Here is a 23,978-nt window from a genome sequence, read left to right as displayed (position 1 = left end):
ACGGGAGTGGAGGACAGAAGCTCATCATTTGAGAAAGGACAAGCAGTAAAGAGACTGGGACTTTGAAATGTGGGGATTACATAGTACTTCTGGTGTGGTACAAATAAATACCAAAGTCAAATAAAGTCAAATAAAAGTGTCCGATCTCCTATGCTGTCTCTTATGAAACAAAGAGATGCTTTGTGCTGACTTGCCAGCATCCTTTCCTCCAATTTCCCTCTGGGAGACCTTCCCTGTGTTCATCCTGCCAGCAGCAGCAGGCTGCACGGCCTCTGGGATGAGCTCTAGTGATGGGCTCTCTTGTGTATACACTGGAGCTAAAGCCACCAGAGTTACTCTGGGCTCTCACATGATCTTGTCACTACAACATTTTCTCCTGACTTTCGTCTTCCTCTGGCAACTCAGCTGATGCCTCAAGCCACAGCACAGGGAAATGGAAGTATGGTTTCTGTATTTTCAGACAACAGAGCATTAATTAGGACTGTGACTGGGCCTCATCCTACAGAAACAGAATGGGAGAATTGTTCTGCACTTGGCCCTGCTGGGTTTGCTATAATGTCTATCAGTGCTCAGTTGCATTTTTATTTTTTCCCTTTCCTCTGGCTACAGGAAAGGTTCAGGAATCAGTGCTCAGAATTAAAGATAAGGTGAATCCAACCACTTCCAGTTTTAGATTTGTTTCTTATCTGTATGCTTCCTTTTAGAGATTACATTTTGTACACCCACATCACAGGCAATTAATTGTGCCTTACAAAACTTACATAAAGTAGCTCTGCTGATTGCCAGAGTTACTCATTATTCCAGCAGCTCTGAGGGGTAAAAATCTCCTCTGTGAGACTCCTCTGACACCTGATGTACTGCAGTTGGCATGGCTTGGTGATTTATGTTTTTATGTTGGACAGTGACAGTGGGTCCTGCTCACCTCTGCCATTTAAATGGCTTTCACTGGATTTTTTTGTTTGTTTGTTTGTTTGCCAGGAAACAGAAATCACAATTGCTTGGGAACAAAGCAGGAGTTTTATTTTTTCTTCTTCATACATAATAACGTAAGTGTTGATATAAACTCCACACTTAGTTTTTCCACCTGGACTACTGACCGCTGCTGCGTCAGCTAAGAAACGACGATCCCTGCCACTTGCCAACTTATTTCACGCTTCCCTCAGCGTTTTCCCCGACGGAGACTCCCACCGGTTCGCCGCGGTGGCAGACACCGCATGAATCACCAGGGACTGTTTGCCTTGGCCCGCGGGGAATGGGATTTCCATTCCCCGACGTTTCCTTTGGTCGGCTTCCCTGGAAGGCTGCGGCCCGGGGAGCACGGCGCTGGCCGGGGAAGGATGCGCTGAGCGGCCAGACAGAAACCGCTTTTCTCAAGCGGGAACCCACGGCCCCGCCGGGAGAGCCCGCTCAGCCGGAGCCGGAGCCGCTCCTGGGGCTGCGGGAGCTCCCCTGGCCGCCCGCCACAGCTCTGGCAGGGAGGAACAGCAGCGGGGCCGAGGTGCGCGGGGCGCCGGGGCCGGGCCGGGGCCACCGCGGCCGGGAGCCCCGAGGGGCCGGCAGCCCCTGTCCTTGCCGGGGCTGGCGGGAGGGAGCGGGCCCCGCGTCCCTCGGACCCGGCGGGAACGCCTGGGGCCGACGGCCCGTGTCCCGCAAGAGCCGTCGATTTCCTCTCTTTCCTCCCGGCGTGAGGGAGCGGGAGAACAGTCCCGGTCCCATACACGGGGCAGGCGGGAAGGAGTGGGACGGCGGTCGTACCCCTCAGGGGGGCAGGCAGGAATGAAGAACCGGGTCCCTGACGGCACAGGCGGCTGAGGAGCGAGGAACGCGGCTCTCCGCGGCTTCTCCCGCGGCCTCCCGGTGCCGCACCGGCTCTGGAGGTCTGGGCAGGGCAGCCGGTGTCTCCATACGGGACTCCCCGCGTTCCCTCCCCTCAGTGCTGGGCTCCTGCCGCCGGGGACGGGGCTGGCGGGAGGCGGCAGCTCCCGGGGGGCGGGCGGGGGAGCGCCGTCCGGGGCCGCGCCGAGGGGAGGAGGCTCCGCGCTCGCTCCCGGCCGCCGCCGCTGCCGCACCGAGCGGAGCGGCCCCGCCAGCCCCTCAGGTAAGCCCGGCTCTGCCGCCTGCCCTGCCCCGCCTCGCCTCGCCTCTCCCGCCCGCCGGGCGGGTCCGCGGCGCTCCGCCCGGGGACACCGCGCCCCGCCGCGTCCCGCGCCGCCCGGCGGGCTCGGCATCGCTGCCATCCCCAGTCTCTGCGCTGCCGGCGGCCACCCCCGCCCCAGGGCCCCGCTCGGCGAAGGGACGGCCCTGCCCCGGGGGCCCCTCCGGGTGGGGGCGGCCGGGAAGGCCCCGCGGGCGGCAGGGGCTGCAGCGCGGGCGGCGGGGGCCCGGCGGGGAGCGGGAGGCCGAGGCGAGGGGCCGCGGCGGCGTCTGGGGCTGGGCTGGATGCTCGCTTGCTGGGTCCCGCTGGAGCGGTTCGCTGCTCGTGGTGCAGCCCGCCGGAGAAGGGTTTCCCTTTCCTTTGGACTGCGTGGGTCCGAGCAAACTCTTCATTTATCCTCCTCCCCGTGCTTGCCGCCGTAACTCCTTTAACAGTATCTGCTGCAAGGAAACACCCCCGGTGTATTGTTAAGATCAGTGTAGCATCGGAACCGAACTTGGCTTAGAAACGTGTTCGAGAGCAGCCTGCAGGTGCCTTTACCAGCTTGCAGCAACGCGGGCTGCGGCTTCTCCCCGTGCCAGGGCACAGCCCTCAGGTAGCTCAGGGCTCACCTGGGACGTGCAGGGGCTTCCTCAGAGCCCTGCGTTTGCTGGAGTCAGGGGCGGTTTGCTGAATGTAATATACGTACACTGGAAACTCTCCTGAGATGGTGCTCCTTAATCTGGCAAAAATTATCATGGCATCTTTTATGACTATGTATTCCTGCTTCAGAAGGCAGTCCTTTCTGTGTCAAACTAGCCTCTATCACTGCTAAACTGTAGAATATTGTTGACTGAGAGAAAAGAATGCAACCTGCTGATTTACGTAATAGCTCCTAAGTGCTTGGGTTTGTTTGTGGTGAATAATCCTGGCTGCGCTCTGAAAAGGTGACATGTTGTGTTACATGTTACAGCTGCGCTTCTGTCAAACAGCTGACAAGAAGAAATCATCAAACTGTATCCCATCAAAAATTCACCTTAAATCAAGAGCTAAATAAAATACTCATATGGCTTTTCCATTAAATCCTACAAAATCTACAAAATAGTTTTGGAGTATTGCACTTTTCATGTAGATGTCTCAGCTTTAAGCAAGAGATTTTCGAAACTTTTCCTCATGTAATGTGTATCACTGTGGTATTCATCAGATTAAATTTGATTTGTTTTATATCTTCAGAAAATGCAGCACTCAGTTACACAAAGCTGCAGTTAAGATCCTTAATCCTGCACTCAATATTCACACCTAATTACTTTATGTGAGTGTCTCCACTGACTTCACTGGGATTTCTCATGAACAAGGGAATGCACATTCTACTTTTTATGAGCTGGGGCTCAGGGACCCAGCTGTGATGGTAAAAGATGTTTTAGTCAGTCCAGGCAAACTACAGAAAGGCTAATCAGATCTAAATACTCTCTCATGACTTATTAACCATCTCCATTGGAAGGTAAAACAGTAGTAACTATTTAATTGTATTGTGGGTATCATTAACAAGCTCTTTTTATACAGTGTACTCATTGTTAGTGTTTTCATTATGAACAAAGAGTATTTGGAATGGAGAGGGTTTAATCCCCAAATTATTGGTTTACAGTGGTGCTGGTGCTGGGGTCAGTGTGACTTGACAAATAAATTTCAGAATCCTTGTATCCTTTTTTTCTCCCAAACCTTTCTGTTTGCAGTTAAGTCTGTTGTGGCTTGTGACGACTTCAGAGACAAAACTAAGCAGCTTGCATGTGTATAATATGTCATATAATATATGCTTTCATTTAAATACTTACTGTGCATGGTAAAAGTGAATTTTCTCAGTTTTCCCATGCTACTTTTCTGGGCATGTTGTGGAAACTCTGATGTCTAGATGAGATTCAGTACCAGAAAGTGCAAATGAGTCTTTCTCAAAAGAACAAGATAATGAAAAGGTCTATTGTCCAAGTGGCAACTGAAGAAAATCATGGCATGGGGATTGATGCTGTCATAAAATAAGAATTCCCACTGCTAGAGCTTGCTGTCTGACCACTGGAAACTATGCAGAGTAAACCATACTATGGGTGTACTGTTCTATAGCACCACTATTAACTTTTATGTGATGAGAAGTTACTGAAATGGTCCTCAGCTTCACCTCTGAGCAGGGGTTGGACCTGATGGCTTACAGAGGTCCTTTCTGACCTAAATATTTTATCATTATATGATTTAGAGGTTATTCATTTTAGAACAGTGATATCAGGAAGTCTGTATGTCATTGTGACAGATGACTTTAAATTAAGCAACAGGTCCCTTAGTCTTCTTCATTTCATTAGAGCTGTAGAAAATTAAATTGTATATGTAGTACATATACTCTAAGCCCATTAAATAACAAAGTCTGTTGTGTAGCAGTCCCACTATGATATTTACATCTGACAGTAAAATTGAATGCTGATCTCTGCTCTTTCTGATATGCTGTATATTTCAGTGTCTGAACTCATCAATTCCTGTGTGTGCTTATCTGGCCCTTGTGCTTGGGTAGGCAAGTTGTCCTTTCCCCATCCCCAGCACTCTCTGGACAGCTCCCAGAATGTGGTTGCCCTCCTGTGTCCTGCAGCACCTTGGGTTATGCTCTGCACATGGGTATCCTGTACAGGGTTGGGTTTCTGGGCTGATTATTTGGCTGATTACCAAATGTCATTCACCTCCCCTTCTAGGAATTGCTCTGTAATGCATTTTGGGTCTTCCCTGTACTGTTTCAAAATCGAAGTTAATTTACTCCTCTGTCACATTTGATTTTATTAGTCCAAGTTACAGCTGCTCTGTGGGAATTTTTAGCAGCAGCTGGAATAAATAGCTGCTGGTGGAGATTCAGCCACAGCCCAATTCTTATGCAAGGCAGGGGCATCTCTCAGTACAGAAAGCACTGGAATATCCTTTTAGTTGCCAAGGTAGGGATATGTGCTGGATGAGGAGGACTATGGAAGCATAGGAGACAGAGGTGGAAGACTTTGTGAGTCTGTGCTTGTCACCCTGTCCCCACCACTATGCAGACATGTCTGGAACAGACATTGCTGTCACATGCTAGGATCGTGTCCCACTGCAGATACAAAACAGCTGTGGCCATGAAGCTTCAGGACCCATGCAAAGAATTTGTCCCAGTCTTCTCACACTGGAGTACACAACTTCTGGTCCTAAATCCACTGCAGGTTCAGGTTACTCCTACTGTCTGGACACTCATGATTTCAGATTGATACCAGACTGGTGTTGCCAAGTCAAGAGTTTCTTTTGTTATTGTGGTGGCTTGCTGTGCTACTGTGAAAGCTGTTTGTAGTTGGGTTGGCTGTCTCAGAATACACCACAATTACTAGTTGACTTTCAGATAATGAGTTCCCCAGATCTATCTCATACTACTGACAGCACAAATGGCTCAAGGTAGCCTCTTAAAAGGAGCTAAAAATGTTTTAACAAGTGAGTACTGCTCTGATGCTTTGCAGGACATGGTGCAGTTATGTGTTCGTGGGCATCCAGGTTCATGGGCACCTAGTGCCTGCCATCAGGGTTGAGCAGCATGTGAGGAATTTACAAACTTACCTGCAACTCTGTTTCTTCTTGGTGATTTAACTCTATTGGTGAAATGCTATTGATAGCCATGATTTAGAATAGATGTCTACCTGTCCTGTGCTGCTAAGCCTGGTGAAAGCTTCCTTATGCAGCAAGGAGCTACAGAAAATCCAGTGCATCACTTGGTGAAACAGGGTGACAGTAGAGTGCTCCTTTGTAATGATGAAGGCAGGATGGTGCTTCTTGCTGATGTGCTAAATATCACCCAGTTGTGGCCACCTGCCCCCACACAACACCTGCATGGCTAGGGACATGATATATATATATATATGATATATAATGATGATTTGTGATGTTGGACTCTGTGGACCTCTATAGATTTTTTTAGAACGGGAAAATGCATGTGTCAGCAACTGGTCCAGAAAGACAGAGGAAATTACTAATACTCTGTGTCCTGATGCCCATGCTACACAGTGATTTTAATGAGTAGTGAACTAGTAATGCATGTGCTGGCTTGTGAATAATGAAATACTTTGGAATATATTGTAACTGATAGTTAGAAGGGCTTTACAGTGCCTGCAACCCTTTTTTTTTAAATTTCTGAGATTATGGGATTGAGAAAGAGGTATTTTGTGGCTTTCATGTAGTAAGACCTCATTTATTTTTCCAAGTAACTCACCATGTTTGCTAAACTGGGGAAACAGACTGATTTTATTGACTCACATAGATTGCTTGCAGTTAATTTACATTCAGTGAAAGTTTTTGATTTGATCACAGTTTCCTGTTACCTTAAAAATGGGGAGATAATAAGGAATGCTGAAAGAACTTCAGAGTGGTTCTCTTCTATGAACTTATGTTCTTTATAACTTAGAAACACTGAAGTTAGGTCTGTTGGAAGCTTAATGAGAGTAAATGGCTGTCTCTTTTAACTAGGGAACAAGAAAAGCCAAAGGCAACCTCTGTAGCGCAAAAAACTGTTGCCTCTGGTGCTTTTTTTGTCTTCTTTTTCCCTCCCATCTATGATGAGAAATTATACAAGGTTCAAGAGGGGGATACTATTTGCAGGTGTTGATGTTCCATGTAACTGTTGAGTGTTTCCCCTTCTGTGTATTGTGCCAGTTTTGCTGGTAGCTGGAGAAGGTGGAGAGGCAGGGATCTGGGGAGTTTATGTTTCTGATTTAGCCTTGGAAGAAAACTTGAACTACAAGACAAGGAGGGAGACCATACAGAGGAGCAGAAGGTATGAGCTGAAACATATTACTTGTTTTCCAATTTGTTTTTCAGCATGATCTGCTCAGCAAAGACAGGTACATTTTAAGGTACTTGAGTGAAAAAAAGGTGATCTTACAGGCCAGTGGAGGGGTTTTCTGCTTCTCTGTAAAAGAAATTTTCCTGAAGTGTGGTAAGAGGTGGGAGGACACTGACTTTGGCATAAGCCACAGAGCATCTCTTTCCCCTTGATATCATTTAAGAGTTATCACAGTGAAGAGGACAAATATTAATGTCCTGCAACAGGCAGTGCAGAAGGTCACTGATTTATTACCACTGACACTGAATATTCAGTAATGTCTCTGCCCAAAACAGCCATCAATCCCTTTCAAGGAGACTTCCATGGAAAGATATTTGAAAGCAGAGAAACAGGCTTGTATTGTTTCAGTGCTGTCCAACAAAGGAAATAGCTATTTTAAAGAGGAAATCTCAATTTTATTTTTTAGTATTCCTACACTGTGGTTCATGAAAGTCCAGAACAGTTCATCAGAAAAATTACTCTGGTGTGTGGGTATATGGCTAAGCTAGCACAGGTAAAATTGGTAAGAACACACCATGGCAATATTCAGCTCTTGATTAGCAGCCAGTTAGGGAATGAGGAAAGCCTTAAAAGAACAGAGAGCACATCTGTTTATTTGCCATCTCCTGGGAAAATCTCCTCTTTTATACCAAACTTCTTCTAGTTCCTGTAACAGCCCTGCAACAAGGACATTTCTCTATTCTCTTTAACCCTGACCTTGTATTTGCGGGGTGCCCTGTGGCAGGAAGGAATGATGAATCTTACTCCATGTTCTTAGAAGGCTAATTTATTACTTTATGATACTATATTATATTAAAGAATACTATACTAAACTATACTAAAGAATACAGAAAGGATCTTACAGAAGGCTAACAAGATAATAATGAAAACTCGTGACTCCTTCCAGAGTCCTGACACAGCTTGCCCGTGATTGGTCATTAAGTCAATTCACATGAAACCAATGAAACATGCACCTGTTGGATGAACAATCTCCAAACACATTCCAAAGCAGCAAAACACAGGAGAAGCAAATGAGATAATATTGTTTTCCTTTTCCTCTGAGGCTTCTGAGCTTCCCAGGACAAGAATCCTGGGCAAGGGGATTTTTGCAGAAAATATGATGGTGACACCCTGACAGCATGGCTTCTGATTTTCTAAAATATCAGTGCTAGAATGGCATGTGTCCTTGGGGTCCATTTGCCTCGTGTGCTGAATGAGCAGGCCTGAGCCAGAGAGACCCCTGGCACAGAATTCCTGTCTGTATTGATGTTCTGAGGAGTGAAGCGATACCTGGGGTTGGTGATCTCCAGATGTAACAACTGTTACCTCCAGGGAAACACAGCCCCATTTCAGTGGTGTGTCCGCTGTTTCCAGTGTTCATCTGTTTCTAAATAGAACACTGGAAAAACTCTAGCAATACCATCCAGATGCCCAGAAATTAAATTATTTTGTGGCCATTTTTATAAACACCAGCTATTTCCATTTGTTTCCTAGTTCAAATGTCCTTAAATCATGTATTGCTCATTACTGGATAATATTGAACACTGAAGTAAGTGTGGGGATTTTGAGTGCAAGGACTCATTTTGGCATATGCACCAGAACATTGTGTCTGCATTTGGGGCTGCTGAGTAGGATACACAAAAGGAAAAATAGATTGATAGTCAGAAAAATACATGATGTGTAATGGTTGCATGGGAAAGACTGAAAAATAATGAATGAGATATCTTTATTAGAGAGAAAATATTCAGAATTTTCCTTTCTGTCAGTGAATAGATCATGGTGGGAAACAAAATGAATTATCTTTCAGAAGTGAAGCATTGAGTTGCCTTCTGTTACATAACTGCTTGTTAGGTTTAGGGCCCTGTTAAAATTGTTTTCAAGTCTTAGTTACTTCACCAAGAATAACTGTTAAAATTTGCACTGCTTCAGAAGTTCCACTTAGATTCAGTTAAAACAGTTCTTTATTATGAAAGTGTGTAGTTCTATCCATCTCTTGCACACCTAGGGGAGCTCTTTACTAAGTTTCATCCTATCACCCACTCCAAGACTGAATCCAGCTCCTGTGGGATGCTCTCAGCCACAACAATAAAGGTTTGGGGGAGCATAGAAGGAGCCTCTGTCTGAGGAAGCCACCAGTGGGGAGCACAGCCAGAAAATGAATCTCTAGCATGTCAGTCTTTGGTTTCTATTTGTGGCAGAGTTAGCCATGGCTTTTTATAATGCATTTACAAGCTCCTGGTCAGGAGTAATCTCTTAATGTAGGAATTTTGGCTGTCAATTTGTTCTTCTGTATGATAAAATTGCTCCAGAACCTATGGCAAACTCCTTGCCAGTCCTCAGGAGTCTATTCCTACAAACAAGATTAATCTTGCACTGACATCTTTATGTTAGCAACCATGGACTGTCTTCTGAAAAGTAAGCATGAGTTGTTGCCAGTTCACATTTATATTTGCTGTTTCTGAAATATATTTTCTTCTTTTATTTTAATTCTCCAAGATTTTCTGCAGCAAGAATCCCTCAGACAACAGAACCATTAAACTTCTAAAAAAATTGCGAAGGAGCACTCTGTGGAATAACAAAAATATATTTGTGTCCTCCTGAAACTTGTTTATGCTGACAGGCTGAGTGAAAAAACTTTCTTTTCTTACTTTAAAATTCTTGATAATTGTAAATTGTTGTCAATGTTGATGATGGACTTCAAGTAACTAGTACTTAGAAATGCTACACATGGACTGCCAACTGCTGTGTTGTTGTGTAAACCTTATTTCTTGAAGTTGTAGGTGTTGTTTGGTGCCCGTGTGTCTGCACGTTTGTATGTGATGGAAGGGAAGCAATGCTGCTGGGTGACTGATGTGGTTGGAATGCATCTTTTATGTAATCAAAGAACTTATCTCCTTTCCTCCTCTTGCAGTTTTACATCTTTGTGTGTCCCTCTGTTTCATGAAGATGAAGAAAATGGTTGCATGTTTCCTTCTGCTATTTGCACACACTCTGCTTTCCACTGTCATGGCAAAGGATCTCCCTGGAAGACATTTTACTCGAAGAAGGGATGTTAACAGACAATCTCTACTGGGTAAGTTAAACACAAAATACCCCAAACACCACTACCACAAACTGTCTCAAATACAAACGATAAAAGGCATAAGCAGCTGGCCAAACCTTGGCTGAGTAACTCTGGAACAAAAAGGAGATTTTCATTTGCCAGCAGGTATATGATAGTTTGTTGACCAGGTAGCAGCTGTTGAAAGAAGGTGTTTACTTTTGGGGTACTAGATTTACTTTATGTAAGTGGTATTAAATAAATATTTGCTACCAGACTGTTGGCTTGAAAAAAAAAAAGAAACAGCTTTGTTTTCAGTATTTAGAGGAAATAAGTATTGGTCCATGGAGGTTCTGTCAAACGAACCTTTTACCATGCTGGAAAGTTTTACCTGTCTACATGTGTGTAATGTGCATAAAGATGATTGAATAGAAATCTGTGGCTATTAAAATGAGGCTTGTCATTACATTATTGATGATAATCCTTTTATTTTGTCAGATTTATTTATAATGAGTAGCTTATTTTATAATGAATATTTTTTTGGAATTTTCCTCCTTTGCCAAAAATCTTAGGACGGGGTGTATCAGTTTCAGCTTCTGGGCTGTCATGTTTTAAAATATAAGGTTCATCTCTCTATTGTTGGTCATCACCTGTGCATCACCAAGCAGTCAACTTTTTTATTTCCTAACAGTTTTTGTCTTAGAATAACTGTCTTTTGCTAATTGTTTAAATTGTCAGGTTATGAGAGTACAGCATAGATGGGGTTTGGACACAGCCCATCATTAGGGATTAATTGATTCACATCAGTAGTAGATCTCATCAGATACCTCTCTCCAGCCACTGGGGATGGTAAGTGGGCTCCATAAAGGTCACCTAACCCAAGTGAACATGAGGAATGTGAAATGTCCTGCAGAAGATGCATCAGGAAGAAAGAAAGAATATGCAGGAATAGAGAGAAGAGCACCAAATTTTATCAGTGAAATGCTTGTCTAAATAAAATGCAATCCTTTACATGATGCAAAACTCCATAAAGTACCATTTACAATCTGTTGCTTTAAAATGTTGATTTTCAATTCAACATTCAAATTGGGCAAATTTAAAACAAAAGATAACAGATTTCCATTTCTTATTCATCTTTCTCAAAACTAATAGATGCAGTCCTGAAACACTTCGGGTTCTGCTAGTGAATGCTGAAAACCACAGCTCTGGAGTTCTAATTCACAAAAAACCATGGATATAGAACAACAAAAAGAAATACTCACATTCACACCTTACTTAACAAGAATCCCAAACTTTCTAAAATCCTAAATTCTAAAATGTGATTATATAGGAGCTCTTCCCAAATATTTTAGGATTCCTAGCAAATACCCTAAGGGAACTTATTACTTTTAGAAATAAACTGCCCGTCTCTAGAAAATTATTGCAGAGACAAGGTGTTATGTGGAGAAACAGAAAGTGTCACATTCCTTAGTTGCCATTTTCCCTGTGATTTTTTAAAATTTCCTTTTATAGCCTCTTTCAAATTTAAATAGTGGAAAATATATGAAAGGGTTACCAAACCAAAACGGGTAGAATAAATTATTTATTTCTTCTTTCAAAAGCCAAGAGATTTCTGGTCCCTGCATTTGGAAACCAGTGGATCTCTACTCAGTTTGGCATATGCAGGATGCAAACAGTTTTGGCTAAAGGAGCCTCTTCAAGATGTTAAATGATGCAAAAAACTTGGAACATTCTCTGAGCCAGCCCATAAAAGTACGTGGCAGTTTGGAGTCAGACTCTTGGGCCTTGCTCTCTGTTTCAAGAAATTAGGTCACCTGCTTATGTGCAGCAACGTATAGAAACAGTGGCATGGTAAAAACATGCCTCTCTGTAAAGAACAGAATATGTAAAGTGCCACTGTGCTGGAAAGTTGAGTGTTCCTTAAATGCCATGAGAGAGAACAGGGCCAAAACATGATCTCAGTGGCATCAAGTAATAGACTTAATTAAATCCCTCCAGAATTCCAGCAACTTAACAGGGATTAGAAGTTGTCACATTCTATGTAGTGTGCATATTATAAGTAGTGGTGGTGATGACAATTGCTGCTGTTGTGTAAAGACTTGCTTGGCAGGCCAAATGGAGCAAAATAGCTGCAAAGAACCAACAAGTACCTGGAAAAGTAATAAAAATTAAGATTGGGGGTTGGATTTTTTATGGACGGAAGTCTCTTTTTCAGGACTAAAATTAAAGTTTATACTATATAAGTATAGCAGTATTAAAATAATTGTATTCCTTTTATCTTCTTTTCACCATTTTTAAAACAAAAATGTACTGCTGTGATAACTATTTACTGGTAAAATAACAGCAGTTTCCAAGTACAGAAGTAAAAGTCATTTTTCTAGGAGACTGACAAGTTAAATAAGTAAAATGGAATGGATGAAAAATTCTGTGGGATTGTCCATATAGAGAGAAAAGTACTTGAGATCCAGGTTTAGGTGGATTTAATTTTTCATCAGCCATGCACTAATACTTCATAGATTTCTTAACAGTCTTGTTAGGTCTAATTGCCTATACATTTTAACAAAGTCTTCTGGAGCAATGAGCTGTGTCTAAAAAGATATATATTTTTCTTATTCCTCAATTTTTCAACTAAATCTCAATGCATGTTGTTTTAATTTGGCAGGTCTTTGCATTGCTTATTGCTGTTTAAAATTATTATTGCTATAGCTAGTCATTTCTGTGAAAGGGCTAAAATATCTTGTTCAAGGACATATAGGAAATAGAGTTTTTGGAACTCTCATTATGTGGCCCTTGAAAGCCAAACTCCTTTGCAGGTTTTCTTTTATGAACCACTGAGTCAGACTTCCAAAGATTAGAAACTTGTGAATCGTGCCAAATTAATTAACTTTTAACATTTTCTTAAGTCTTTCTTGCAGCATATTAGATATGCATGTATTTCAAGTAATAAAAATTTGTATTATATTGCTGGAAGATGCTGTTTTCATGCAGCTGTATCTATGTTTTAAAGAATTGTTTCCATAGTTGTGCAAGGTCTTGTGAAACAACAGAAAGATGTAGGATTGTCAGTTTCTCTTTTCCATTGCAGATAACAGTCACCTTTCCCCTTTTCTCACATATGAACTAAATGTTGCCTTCTTTTTCCCCTCATCAGTACTTTGATCCAGAGTTTGGATCAAATTTGGCTTATCCTGACTTGTGAAAGGAAAATAATATTTTGGTTTTTTCTAAAGAAAAGCAGTGATATGCTTGCTACATGGTTATAAAGATAAAATTCTGTCTGTTAGATTAGCTGATTCCCTTCAGACACAATGAAATGACCTTCTGCACCTAAACAGACTGATGAAGAGCAAGGTCATTTGTCCAGAGTGGTGATTTCCATGCCGTGTTTGCAAGGCCAGTGAGAGGTCCACAGCACCCTTCAGCAGGTTTAATGTCTAAAAGCAGCATGCATCCAGTCTTTGTAGATCCAAGATGCAGTGCCTTTTTGGTGTTTGAAGTTGTGAGATTTTTTTTCTGAAGCAGATTTGGGACTTAGGCCCTACTGCATCTTAAAAATATATGACAAAACAAAGCAAATTAAAATCCCCACATTGTAAAAAAAAAACCCACAAGTGTTTGTGTTTGCTTTTTTTCTTGATTAACTCTGTTCTAATAAACTGGGCATGTATTTCATTTCATATGGGCATACTTTGGAAAGATCTGAAGTGAATGCATGAAAGCTGTAGTGAATACAGTGAAAGCTAGAATGTAGAATACTGTTCTAAGCAATAACATTCTTTCTGTTCCTTAGGAATATGAAACATGCAGCTACATGATTTTGAAAATAACTGTGTAAGGAGAAAAGCTAATTTAGGGGGCATTCCTTTAGATATTACATGATACCAGAAGAAACAACAAGAAATTAACAGATACTGCACAAAATTAAAACAGAAAGGAAAGGAGGCCAAGAAGGAAATGTACTTGGCTCCTGTTCAATGGAAGCTGCTACAAAACGCAAATGCCTCTGTCTGCGTTAAATTATATTTTGCAACAAAATATACAATGATTTGTCTCTTGCTTGTATATGTATGATTCCACTAATAATATGAAGTAATAGGAACTATGTGGAACACTCACTAAGTTTATGAATCACTTGCTACATCCAGTTAAAAGTAATCCAAGGATTATTATCTTCAGCCCCGTTCTTAAACTTGAGTGTAGGTAACTTTAGGGCTGAAGACATTATCAGGTTAAACATTCTGAGTTATTTTAGCAGCAGATTAGAAGGAAAAGTATGTGATAAAAGTGAGCCCAACCCATCATGCTTCTGTAGAGTGCAGATAAGATTCCTGTTTAATTTTGGTTTAATTCATTGTATATTTATACAGTAAGAACTGACCAGAGATCTCTAAATTCTGCTAATGTGCTCTGTTGAGCCAATGTGGGATGCTTTCTGCTGTAAGGAGCTAATCACAGCCTCAATGTATGGATGTGTTATTTCTTCACATAAATGCAAGCCTGACAAGTTTTATGTCCTCAGATATAATCCTGTCAGAAAGTAAAATTATTGTAACTGAAATCTGTACTGCAATTGAAATGAGAATTATGTCACAGTAACTACATCATGTGCTAGACATACTGTACTGGTATGGTACTGGGGGAGATGAAAACTCTTCCATGCAGCAGATGAAGGTAGGAAGTGATTGCAAATTACATCTTTTGAATTACCACATAAGTAGTTAAAATACAAGCAAAATCCTAGCTAAGCTTTTGTAAGGATAAAGGGTAATCAAATATCTATCTATTTATTTACATATCAGTTTTCTCTTCAAAGCATGATGTTGTCATATAAATTGGAACACATTATATTTGGAAAGAGAGCAAGCAAAGCATTTTACAGACAGCAAAATCTCCTGCTTTTTCCTTCTGAGGTGTGTAGATAGATACTGCAATCATTGTGTCTCAAGGCAATATTAGCAATGGTGTGTTTTGCTTCCCAGTAGTGCTTGTTTCAATAGCTGAGAGGTCACCCATGAACTTTATTCTGACTCTCAAAATTTCAGCTTTCATCCTTATCTCTCAGCTGTTGGCCTCTCCCCCCCCAGTAGCTGCTTTTTCAGATTCTGGGGTTTTTGCACAGTAGAACATCCTCTCTCTGTGGCTTTGAGGCTTGGTAGCATGGTTTGTGCTAACCATGGCTGTGCCTCCCCAGCCCCTCACAGAGGTCCCAGAGTCTGAGCAAGAGAGATCTGATCAGCAACCACATCCCTGCCCAGCCAGTTGTTCCTGCAGCAGCTGTTATCCCTTGAACAGCCCCAGCTAATGAGGGACTAGCTGGGACCGTGACAGACCTCAGGGATTTATGTTCTGATCTGAGTATGCTCATCTGTAGCCAATTATCACGGAGATCAGAAAGTTTGGATTTTGGTCTGTGCTAGCAGTTTTTAACCACAGAACAACATTTTGCTTTCCAACTCTTGTATTTAGTATTCATTATCAATTTTCATATGTTGAAATCACATTCACTTTTAAGTCACCTGTGGGGTATTTATGTAATTTAAATTATATGGAGTATAATTTGATTTCCAGCATCACAAGAAATTATATTGTATTTCTTTAATGTGTATTTCCTCTATCAAAGCCTTTTCCCTCCTTCCTCTCATCTTTCTTTGTTTTGTTTTCTTATTTTTAATTTACCCCTCCCCCACCCACTTTTCTTCTTTTCCCTTTTTGAAGGTAATTTGTAATATTTCCACAGGATGAAAGAATATCTGCTGTTACAGAAAAAAACTTGAGTCATGAACTAAACATCAAATGATCTTTGTATTTCTGAATTTGTTTGTTACCACCCCCTCAAATTACTGTGAAATACCATTTCTGTTTGAAAAAAAGTTTGCCTTGAAAAAATTCAGTGAGGAACATTACTGTGAGTAAAAAAACTGTTGTTATGAGTATACTCTCAAGGAGCTCAAAGCCTCCTCTGTGTATTATGTCTTGAAGAAAAATCAGGCCAAAAGAAAGAACACTGATATTCAGCAGCATGCTGGTTTTGACTTCATTTTGAGCACTTTGCCTTCTTAATTTAAAAAGTACATATATGCAAAATTAATTTGAAATTCATGGAAATAGTATTTGCACGACATCAAGAACATTTCATTTTATAGGCATGAGTGGGTGATCAGACACTACTGTGGATGAGGACAACATACTCTAAATTGCTTTAGAACCTTGAAGACACCATCTTATTTACGTACTGCTGAAGCAGAAGAACTGCTGGTTCACCAGTGGACATGATGTCCCACATGTTTTGGGAGACAGGGGGAATGGTATACAGCATTATATCCTCATGCTGTTTCTGAATTTGTTCTGGAAAAGAATCTAATTCTTAGACTGTTACCAATAGATAGAAATATGTGGTTTCAGGTCAGCTGATCAATGAGTAATGCTGAGGTTGCTAACAGCTTTCCCCATAAACAAATACATGGACAACTTTAAAAAAAAAACTATAAGAGTTTTTAAAAGGTTAAGATAATGTCCTGAAAGCAAGACACCACAAACTCAGTAAGCTCACATGTTTTTCTCTAGATTGTCTGTGCTGCTACTAACAATTGTTTACTTTCTGTATCCATTCTTTCTCTAATAATTTCTGTGTCACCAACAGCACCCTAAGTAGCTGAGGTAAGATAGGAGTCTCAGATCTTCAAGCAGAAAGCTAAAAAGATCACATTCTCCCACACAATCACCTTTTTCGTGTTGGTTGTGATTTGATATTTTACAGGTGAGTGCAGGAAAAGAGTCACAGAGTAAAGTGCTTCCAGGCTGGCTGTGGGAACAGGATACAAAGTAGCATTACTGTGCAAACCACTAGTTTCCCCATCGTGGCTCAGAAAATGAATTCCTCATCTCCCATGGGTGTGAGCTATCCTTAGCTGAGAGCACATAACATTTGTTTCTGTCATAGAGTGGTGGGTAGATTTTCATGTTGCCATGTGCATGGGGATATCAGGATACTTTATCCTTCTGTGCAGGTGTTCCCCTGCCTGCAAGGAAAACAACCTGCTCCCTGGTCCTCCTGACCGTGAAAGCAGCTTTGGCTCCTGTCAGGAAACCCAACAGTTTCTGTCTCAGAGCAGCTGAAATATGCAGAAAGAACTAAGAAACTTGAGACTGTCCTTACGCCATACTTTGGCTTCATACCAGAGAAGCACCAGTATAGGTAAAGAAATTAAGAAATACTATGAGTCAGTTCTGGTTCTTTGGATTTAGAGAGACTTAATGTTAATAATGACCTTGTTATTTTGAAAAGTGTGACAGGGAAGGAATATAAATAGTGAGGTGAAATGAGAACAAAGTAATATACTACTTTAGTCACTGTAGTGACTAATAATGAAGCATTTGCATGTAGAAGGAAATGGAAATCTCTGGACAAGAGCCTCCTGCTGTATAGTTGTCCCAGAAATTTTGGAAGTTCAGAAAAGATTTTGTCAGAGGCAATAAAGAAGTGTCTGAAGGCTGTGTTCCATTTAGAGATTGTTCCCAGATGAAGAAATTTGTAAGAAAAAATGGGTGAGCTGCCAAACTCATAATGAATGTTTGGGTTAGGGCCATAGGCCTGTGTGTTTGGGGAAAGATTCACAGCAAGCATGGGGCCAGAAAGTACAGGGGCAGGTCTTGGATCCACAGCCTGTCCCAGAGCTGGGAAGAGGTAGCATCACCTGCAGAACCAAGAGCAGCATGTATGTGTGCTAGGGAAGGGATATTGGGCAGTTTCTAATGTTTACTTCAGGAACTAGGTATGATTATATGTAATATAATATGTATATGAAATATACATATATATATTATACATATGAATATGTAGATATGAAATATAAATATTCATATAAAGATATTTGTATATGAAATATACCATACCATACTTTGTCCATCTTTGAATTAAATGAAAAAAACCCAAAAGGAGTGAAAGCTAACTTGCTCAAAATGTCTCACTAGACACAGAAGTGCTTGGAATTAAATGCTCTTCTTCATTTATTCTTTGCAACAATCACAATCAGGAAATGTTTTTCCCAAAGCATTTTGCACTTGGTATGTTTATGAATGAATTGGAAATTTGCCTATTATTTACCTGTATAATTTTATATAGTCTATAATTTTATAAGATTAAACCTTCTTGATGAACTAGAAAATCTTTTGGAATTATCTGAGAACACGTCAAACACAATCTTTCTGGCTGGATATTTATCTAGGGAAAACCAGAAATATGGCTCAATAGAAAAATATTTGACACCCAGGAAATTCATACATCTTTTAACAAATTTTGTAGGAGTTACGGAGAGATTTATAAGGAAAGAAGTTGTAAAAAGAAGACGAGCAGGGAAAATGAAATAATAAAATGGTAAAGAAAGAAGAGACATTTAGAAAGAAGTTGTAAAATATGCTAAGAGGGAGAATAGTTCTCTCCCCCTTTTATTTACTTTTCAGTAAAAACTTGTTCTGTTACTCAAAGATTAAATCTAAAAATAAACCTGGTGTTACTGCTGGCAGTGTTACAGGACATGTAATTATTGTATATGCATTACTGGGGAGTGAGCTAAGAAACAAAAAATATTAAAATTACCATTAAAGTCTGCTCAGGCAATAATTATTCTATGATCTCATTTTTTCTTAACTCTTTTTGCTTGAATTGTCATACTCTATAACATCTTCATGGAGCTAATATTTACTTGTTATAAATTACTTTTTCAATATGTAAACTTGGTTGTAGTGTTTACCAAACTGAGCTGACCTCCTTTTGCTTTGCATACAACAATAGCCTTCTTTAACATTTATCCATTCTCATCTATTAGGATAAAGACAAATAAGTAATATCTAGATTAAGAGAAAGGAAAAAAAATTATTAAGGGGTCATAAAGATGTAGGACAATACCAGAAAATAACTAACTCATTTTTGAACAAGCATTTTTTTCAAGACAACCACCTTGCAAACACTTCTGAAAAATGACCATCTAAAACTTGTGTCTTTGAATGTGTTCAGTTTGAATATCCACAGATGGAAATGTTTGAGGAAATGAAACACTGCTGGGCACATTCTTGCACATTGGAACCTCCCCCATTATTGTTGCTGTTAGATGGGTGGAGCTGTCTGTGGCCCACAGAAACTAGGCATCACCATGCATGATTCAGAAGGTACAGAGAATAATCCCTGCAGGGATTATTCCCAGGAGGCCTCTTGCATACAGCCACTCTGTTTGAGCAGGACAGTGAGTTTAACACTGTGGATGGAGCCAGGTGGGCTCTGAGCTTAGCTGGTGCCTCAGACTGCTCTCCGGCACTGAGACCAGCGATACAACGTGGCCTGCTTCTCTGCTGGGGAATACCCCGAGCTCACAGACCAGTTCTGTCCACAAAGGATGGATCCCTGGTTCATGCTGTATCATGCCTGAGGACTGCTTCAGAAAATAAGAACTGCCCTCAGACTACAGTATCAGGAACTATTCTAACGATTTAACAGTCTAGAGGAGTCAATTTGAATGCCCAAGAAAGCTCTCTAGTGCTACTTTAGTTGTATTAAGGGAATGTAACATTAGTGAAAAATGAGAGGATAGAAACATGCTCTCAGACACAGAACCTGGATGGGTGAGCAAAATCAAAGCACTGTGAGCTTTGTCAAAGCCAAAACAGGCTCAGCATAATTTGCCTTGAGAAAGGAATAGAAGGAAACCTGCAGTCATCAGATAAAATGATTTAACTAACTTTTCAGCTTTAGAGGAAATAAGGATGCTCAATATTATTTTAAGCCTTGTTTTATGAATCTCAGTAATTGGATCCTAGCTGGATTCTTCCCAGTAGAACTGAAATTTCCTTGCATTGTTAGTGTTCCAAAGGTGGCATCACTGTGGCTGTCATTTACAAAGTAGATACTGAGTAAAGAAGGAGAACATATTTACTACTGGCTTGTCTTCCCTTTCCTTGCTTCCCCTTTGGATAATACAACCCACACTGAGGGTTTTTTTTAACTTTTGTGTTGGCAATAAAAGACCTCTGCTGACTTAGAAGTAGGTTTATGGATGAGTAGCTCTTTTCAGTGAGTAAATTTTCATAAGAGTGAAAGGGAATTACTTTTAGTTATGAAGATGTTTGCCAAAATTGTGAGAAAGTTCACTGTTGAAAATGAGAGCTGGTCATAGAAGAGATTTTAGTTTACAGGACAGAGAAGCATGTAACTGCTAAAAAGCTATCACAGAAAATTTATCTGAGAGGATGAGTATTTAGATCTGTCAGTCATTACTACTGATTGCCACTCCTCAAAATACCACCAAGCTGCATTTTTTATCTGTAGAAGAGTAACATAATATTTTTCATTGAGCCCAAGTTAAATCAACTTAAATAATTACAGCGTTTTAAAAAAAAATTCATACCAAATCAGAAGACAAATATTTTAAATACATCTTTATTTGGAAATGTTTTATTAAAAGTTTCTATAGATAGTACTTTGCTGGTTGAAGTAGTTTTGAAAAACATTGTATTTCATTCATCTTAATAGATTTTTCCAAAGTAATTCAGCACAGTGTGATGTGTTTCTGTCCACCAAGGCTCTCTGGGCTTTTTCCCACCAAGATTCATTCCAGACTTCAGAATAGACAAATGAGTCTCTTCAGACTGGGATCCAAATCTTTATATTCCAATTAAAAGGCTTCAACACCATGGCTGTAATTCTTATTTGATTTCACAGAATGGACAAGGTTGGAAGGGAGCACAGTGGGTCATCTGGTCCAATCTCCCTGCTCAAGCAGGGCCATGCCAGAGCACATGGCACAGCATTGTGTGCAGATGGTTCTTGCTTATCGCTAGTGAGGGGCACTCCACCACCTCTCTGGGCAGCCTGATCCAGTGCACCCACACAAATAAAGAAGATTTTCCTCATGGTCAGGTGGAACTTCCTACCCATCAATTTCTGCCCACTGCCCTTTGTCCTATTGCTGGGCACCACTGTGAAGAGCCTGGTCCATCCCCTTGATACCCTCCCTTCAGAGACTGATGGACATTGATGAGGTCCCCTCTCAGTTGTCTCTTCTCAAGGCTGAACAGGCCCAACTCTCTCAGCCTTTCCTCATAAGAGTGATGCTGCAGTCCTCTCATGACCCACTCCAGCTGCTCCATGTCTCTCTTGTGCTGTGGAGCCCAGAACTGGACACAGCACTCCAGATGGTGCCTTACTTGGGCTGAGTAGAGGGGCAGGGTCACTTCCCTTGACCTGGTGCCAATGGTCTTCCTAGTGCGGCCCAGGATATCTTTGGCCTTATTGGCCACAAGAACACAGTGCCAGCTCATGGACATTTTATTGTCCTCCAGGACCCTCAGATCCTTCTCTGCAGAGCTGTTTCCAGCAAGTCATGCCTGTCCTGCACTGGTGCAGGTTGTTCTTCCCCAGGTGCAGGACCCTGCATTCACTTCTGTTGAGTTTCAGATGGTTTTCTCTGCCCATCTCTCCAGCCTGCCGAGGTCATTCTGAAGGGCTGCTCAGCCCTCTGGGCTATCGGCCGCTCCTCCCAGCTTTGTGTTGTTGGGGAACTTGCTGAGGAGGCCTCTGCCCCTTCACCCAAGTTATTGGTGAAAAGCTAAACAATACTGGGACCAGTACTGATCCCTGGGGGACACCACCAGTGACAGGCCTCTGACTAGACCTTGTGCCAAACCAAACCAAGCCACCTCTCTGTCCACATCATCCACACTTCCTGAGTTTGCCCATGAGGGTTTTGTAAGAGACAGTGTCAAAAGCCTTGCTGAACTCTAGGTGGACAATATCCACTAATCTCCTCTCATCCAGGCAGTCGTTTCATCATAGACGGCAATCAGGCTGGCCAAGCATGATTTACCTTTAGTGAATCAATGCTGGAATCTTTTAAGGGAAATAAAACAGCATCCATTTTACCCTTCTCCCTTATCTGTCCTTCCCCTCATATGCACACACATATTCTTAATCTTTTTTTCTGTAATTTTCCTTCTTTCCTCTTGGTCTGCTCCCACAAATCATAACTTAGCATTATCTTCATATTGCTGAAATAATTCATTTTATATTAGTAAAGATAATTTGTAATTTTTTATATATAAGGTAATTAAGATAATAAGGTGGAAAATAGTTATGTCAGGATATCTGTATCCCATTAGAACTGGAATTTTGTTTCTTCTGAGCTTGGCTTACATTCAGCCTGCTCTGAATTTGAAAGAATAAGCAACCCGAGCATATTCCTACGCTTATGAATAAAGCTGTACTGTAGACTGCACATGAATAAATCCAGGCAGTCATTTTTATTGTCATTAAAGAGCATTTTTATTCTATGCCAAAAAGTGTTCTTGGTAATCTATGAAAGAGGCTTCTGAGTTAACAAGTGAAAACAAGCATCTTTCTCACCCCCTGCCTTGGCAGAAGTGCATGGTGAGTGTTCGTCAGCAGTCACAAGCGAATTTGTTTAAAGGACAGTCTACAGAGAGATGTTTTCCTTCAATTGAGTCCTTGATTGGCCCATTTGTACTAGTGCAGTATGACATGTCCTTTGATTGTACAGTCAGACACTGCTTTTCCACGAAACATTAACTAGTGCCTCGTTCACTGTACACGATGGATGACAGTGTGCTGGGAATTGAATTGGGTTTGGCAATACAGTTTGGAAACTACTGATTAGGGGAGTCTCATCTTAGTAAAATAAGGATGCCACTACAGTCTGATGAGCATTCTTCCCATCTTTAATCTTTCAAGCTAGGTATACAAACACAACTAAGAACCTCACAGGTTTATTCATAGCCACAGGAATTTAGGAAGATGAGCAGACACAATGATTGAAGCCATAGGTATATCTGACCCTATGTTCTGACTCTGACAGAGGTCAAAAGTAGGTGCATGTGGAATAATTTAAGGACAAGAAAATGCCACCTGCAGTTATTCCCTGAACTGCAATGCTTTTATGATGCAGGGATTTCCTAATTTGGAGGAGTCTCTAGCATACACATTAAACCTCTGTTGATTTCTTTTCATCAGCAACCCATCAAAGTCCTTTTTCCACATGCTTTTTCTGTGGCAAGTGTGATAGCTCAACTCACAGGCTTGTCTCAAGCCTGTCATGTGCCGGCTTCTTGTGAATGGTCAGTCTCTATCCATTCTCATCATGCAACTCATGCATGTGTCTCATATTTCTCATATTCTTTCAGAAAAGTATGCTGAGCAGAAGCCAGAGGATGTACCCAGAGTCCCAGAAAGCTCTTAGTATTCCTACAAGACAGCCAGCCATCACTTCTGCTGCTATCCCTAATAGCTTGGCCTGTGCCATAGTCAGATATAGAAATACTCTGTCTGTAATATTTCTGCTTCAGTGATTCTTGGAATAAAAGTCTTCTGAAAGCTGACATAGATTTCAGGGAGTGTTCAGTATGAGTGTTTTTTTGGCTGAGTGGAGTGCCACTGCAGACAACAGGGTTTTCTCTCTGATGCAACCATATAATTTCTCTGTGATGCTGAGCTAGTCCAATACATGAAACTTTCCCCAGATGGGTATTAATTACATGCTTGAAATCATGACATTTGATTTGTAGAACTGCTGAGCATTCACAGCTGCAGTTGACATCATTGAGAACAGTACTTTGTACATGCAAAGTGCTGCTTAGTGCCAACTTCCTTGAAAAATCCATCCCTTCTCTTATCAGTCAGTGCAATTAACAGATGCTTTTGACCTGTATTTCTTTGTGTTCTATTTCTCTGTTTTTAATGAAACACTTATATCCTCCTGATATACTTGTCACAGTATTAGATTTCTAAATTTTCAGGCCCTGCCACATAAAGCATCACAGTGCATCCACTTAAATAGTTAACTGTCATTCAGAGAGGATTTCCACTCTTGCATGGGGAGTGAGGTCAAAATCTCAACAGTGACAAAACAGGGTAATGCACAAGTACCTGAAGAGTGACA

At 41.3% G+C, this 23,978-nt stretch overlaps 1 protein-coding gene across 9 annotated transcripts in view; it reads left to right on the top strand.

Moving 5' to 3' along the window:
* Positions 1-1,349: 1,349 nt before the first annotated feature.
* Positions 1,350-23,978, top strand: part of MATN2 (matrilin 2) — a 65,421-nt gene continuing 42,792 nt past the window's right edge. For 7 of the 9 annotated variants that reach the window (XM_074554604.1, XM_074554596.1, XM_074554580.1 and 4 more), the window contains exons 1-2: positions 1,965-2,098; positions 9,910-10,071. In XM_074554604.1, coding sequence (XP_074410705.1) covers positions 9,939-10,071 — 133 coding nt within the window. In that variant the 5' untranslated portion in view covers positions 1,965-2,098; positions 9,910-9,938. Of the gene's footprint in view, positions 1,499-1,939; positions 2,099-9,909; positions 10,072-23,978 lie in introns of those variants that run through there. The other 2 variants (XM_074554639.1, XM_074554630.1) reach the window with 2 other exon arrangements.

The sequence above is a fragment of the Zonotrichia albicollis genome, chromosome 1 (assembly GCF_047830755.1).
Source record: "Zonotrichia albicollis isolate bZonAlb1 chromosome 1, bZonAlb1.hap1, whole genome shotgun sequence".
In the NCBI taxonomy this organism is placed as follows: Eukaryota; Metazoa; Chordata; class Aves; order Passeriformes; family Passerellidae; genus Zonotrichia; species Zonotrichia albicollis.
The sequence above is the reverse complement of the archived record's forward strand: the minus strand, read 5'-3'. Positions and strand labels throughout refer to the sequence as shown.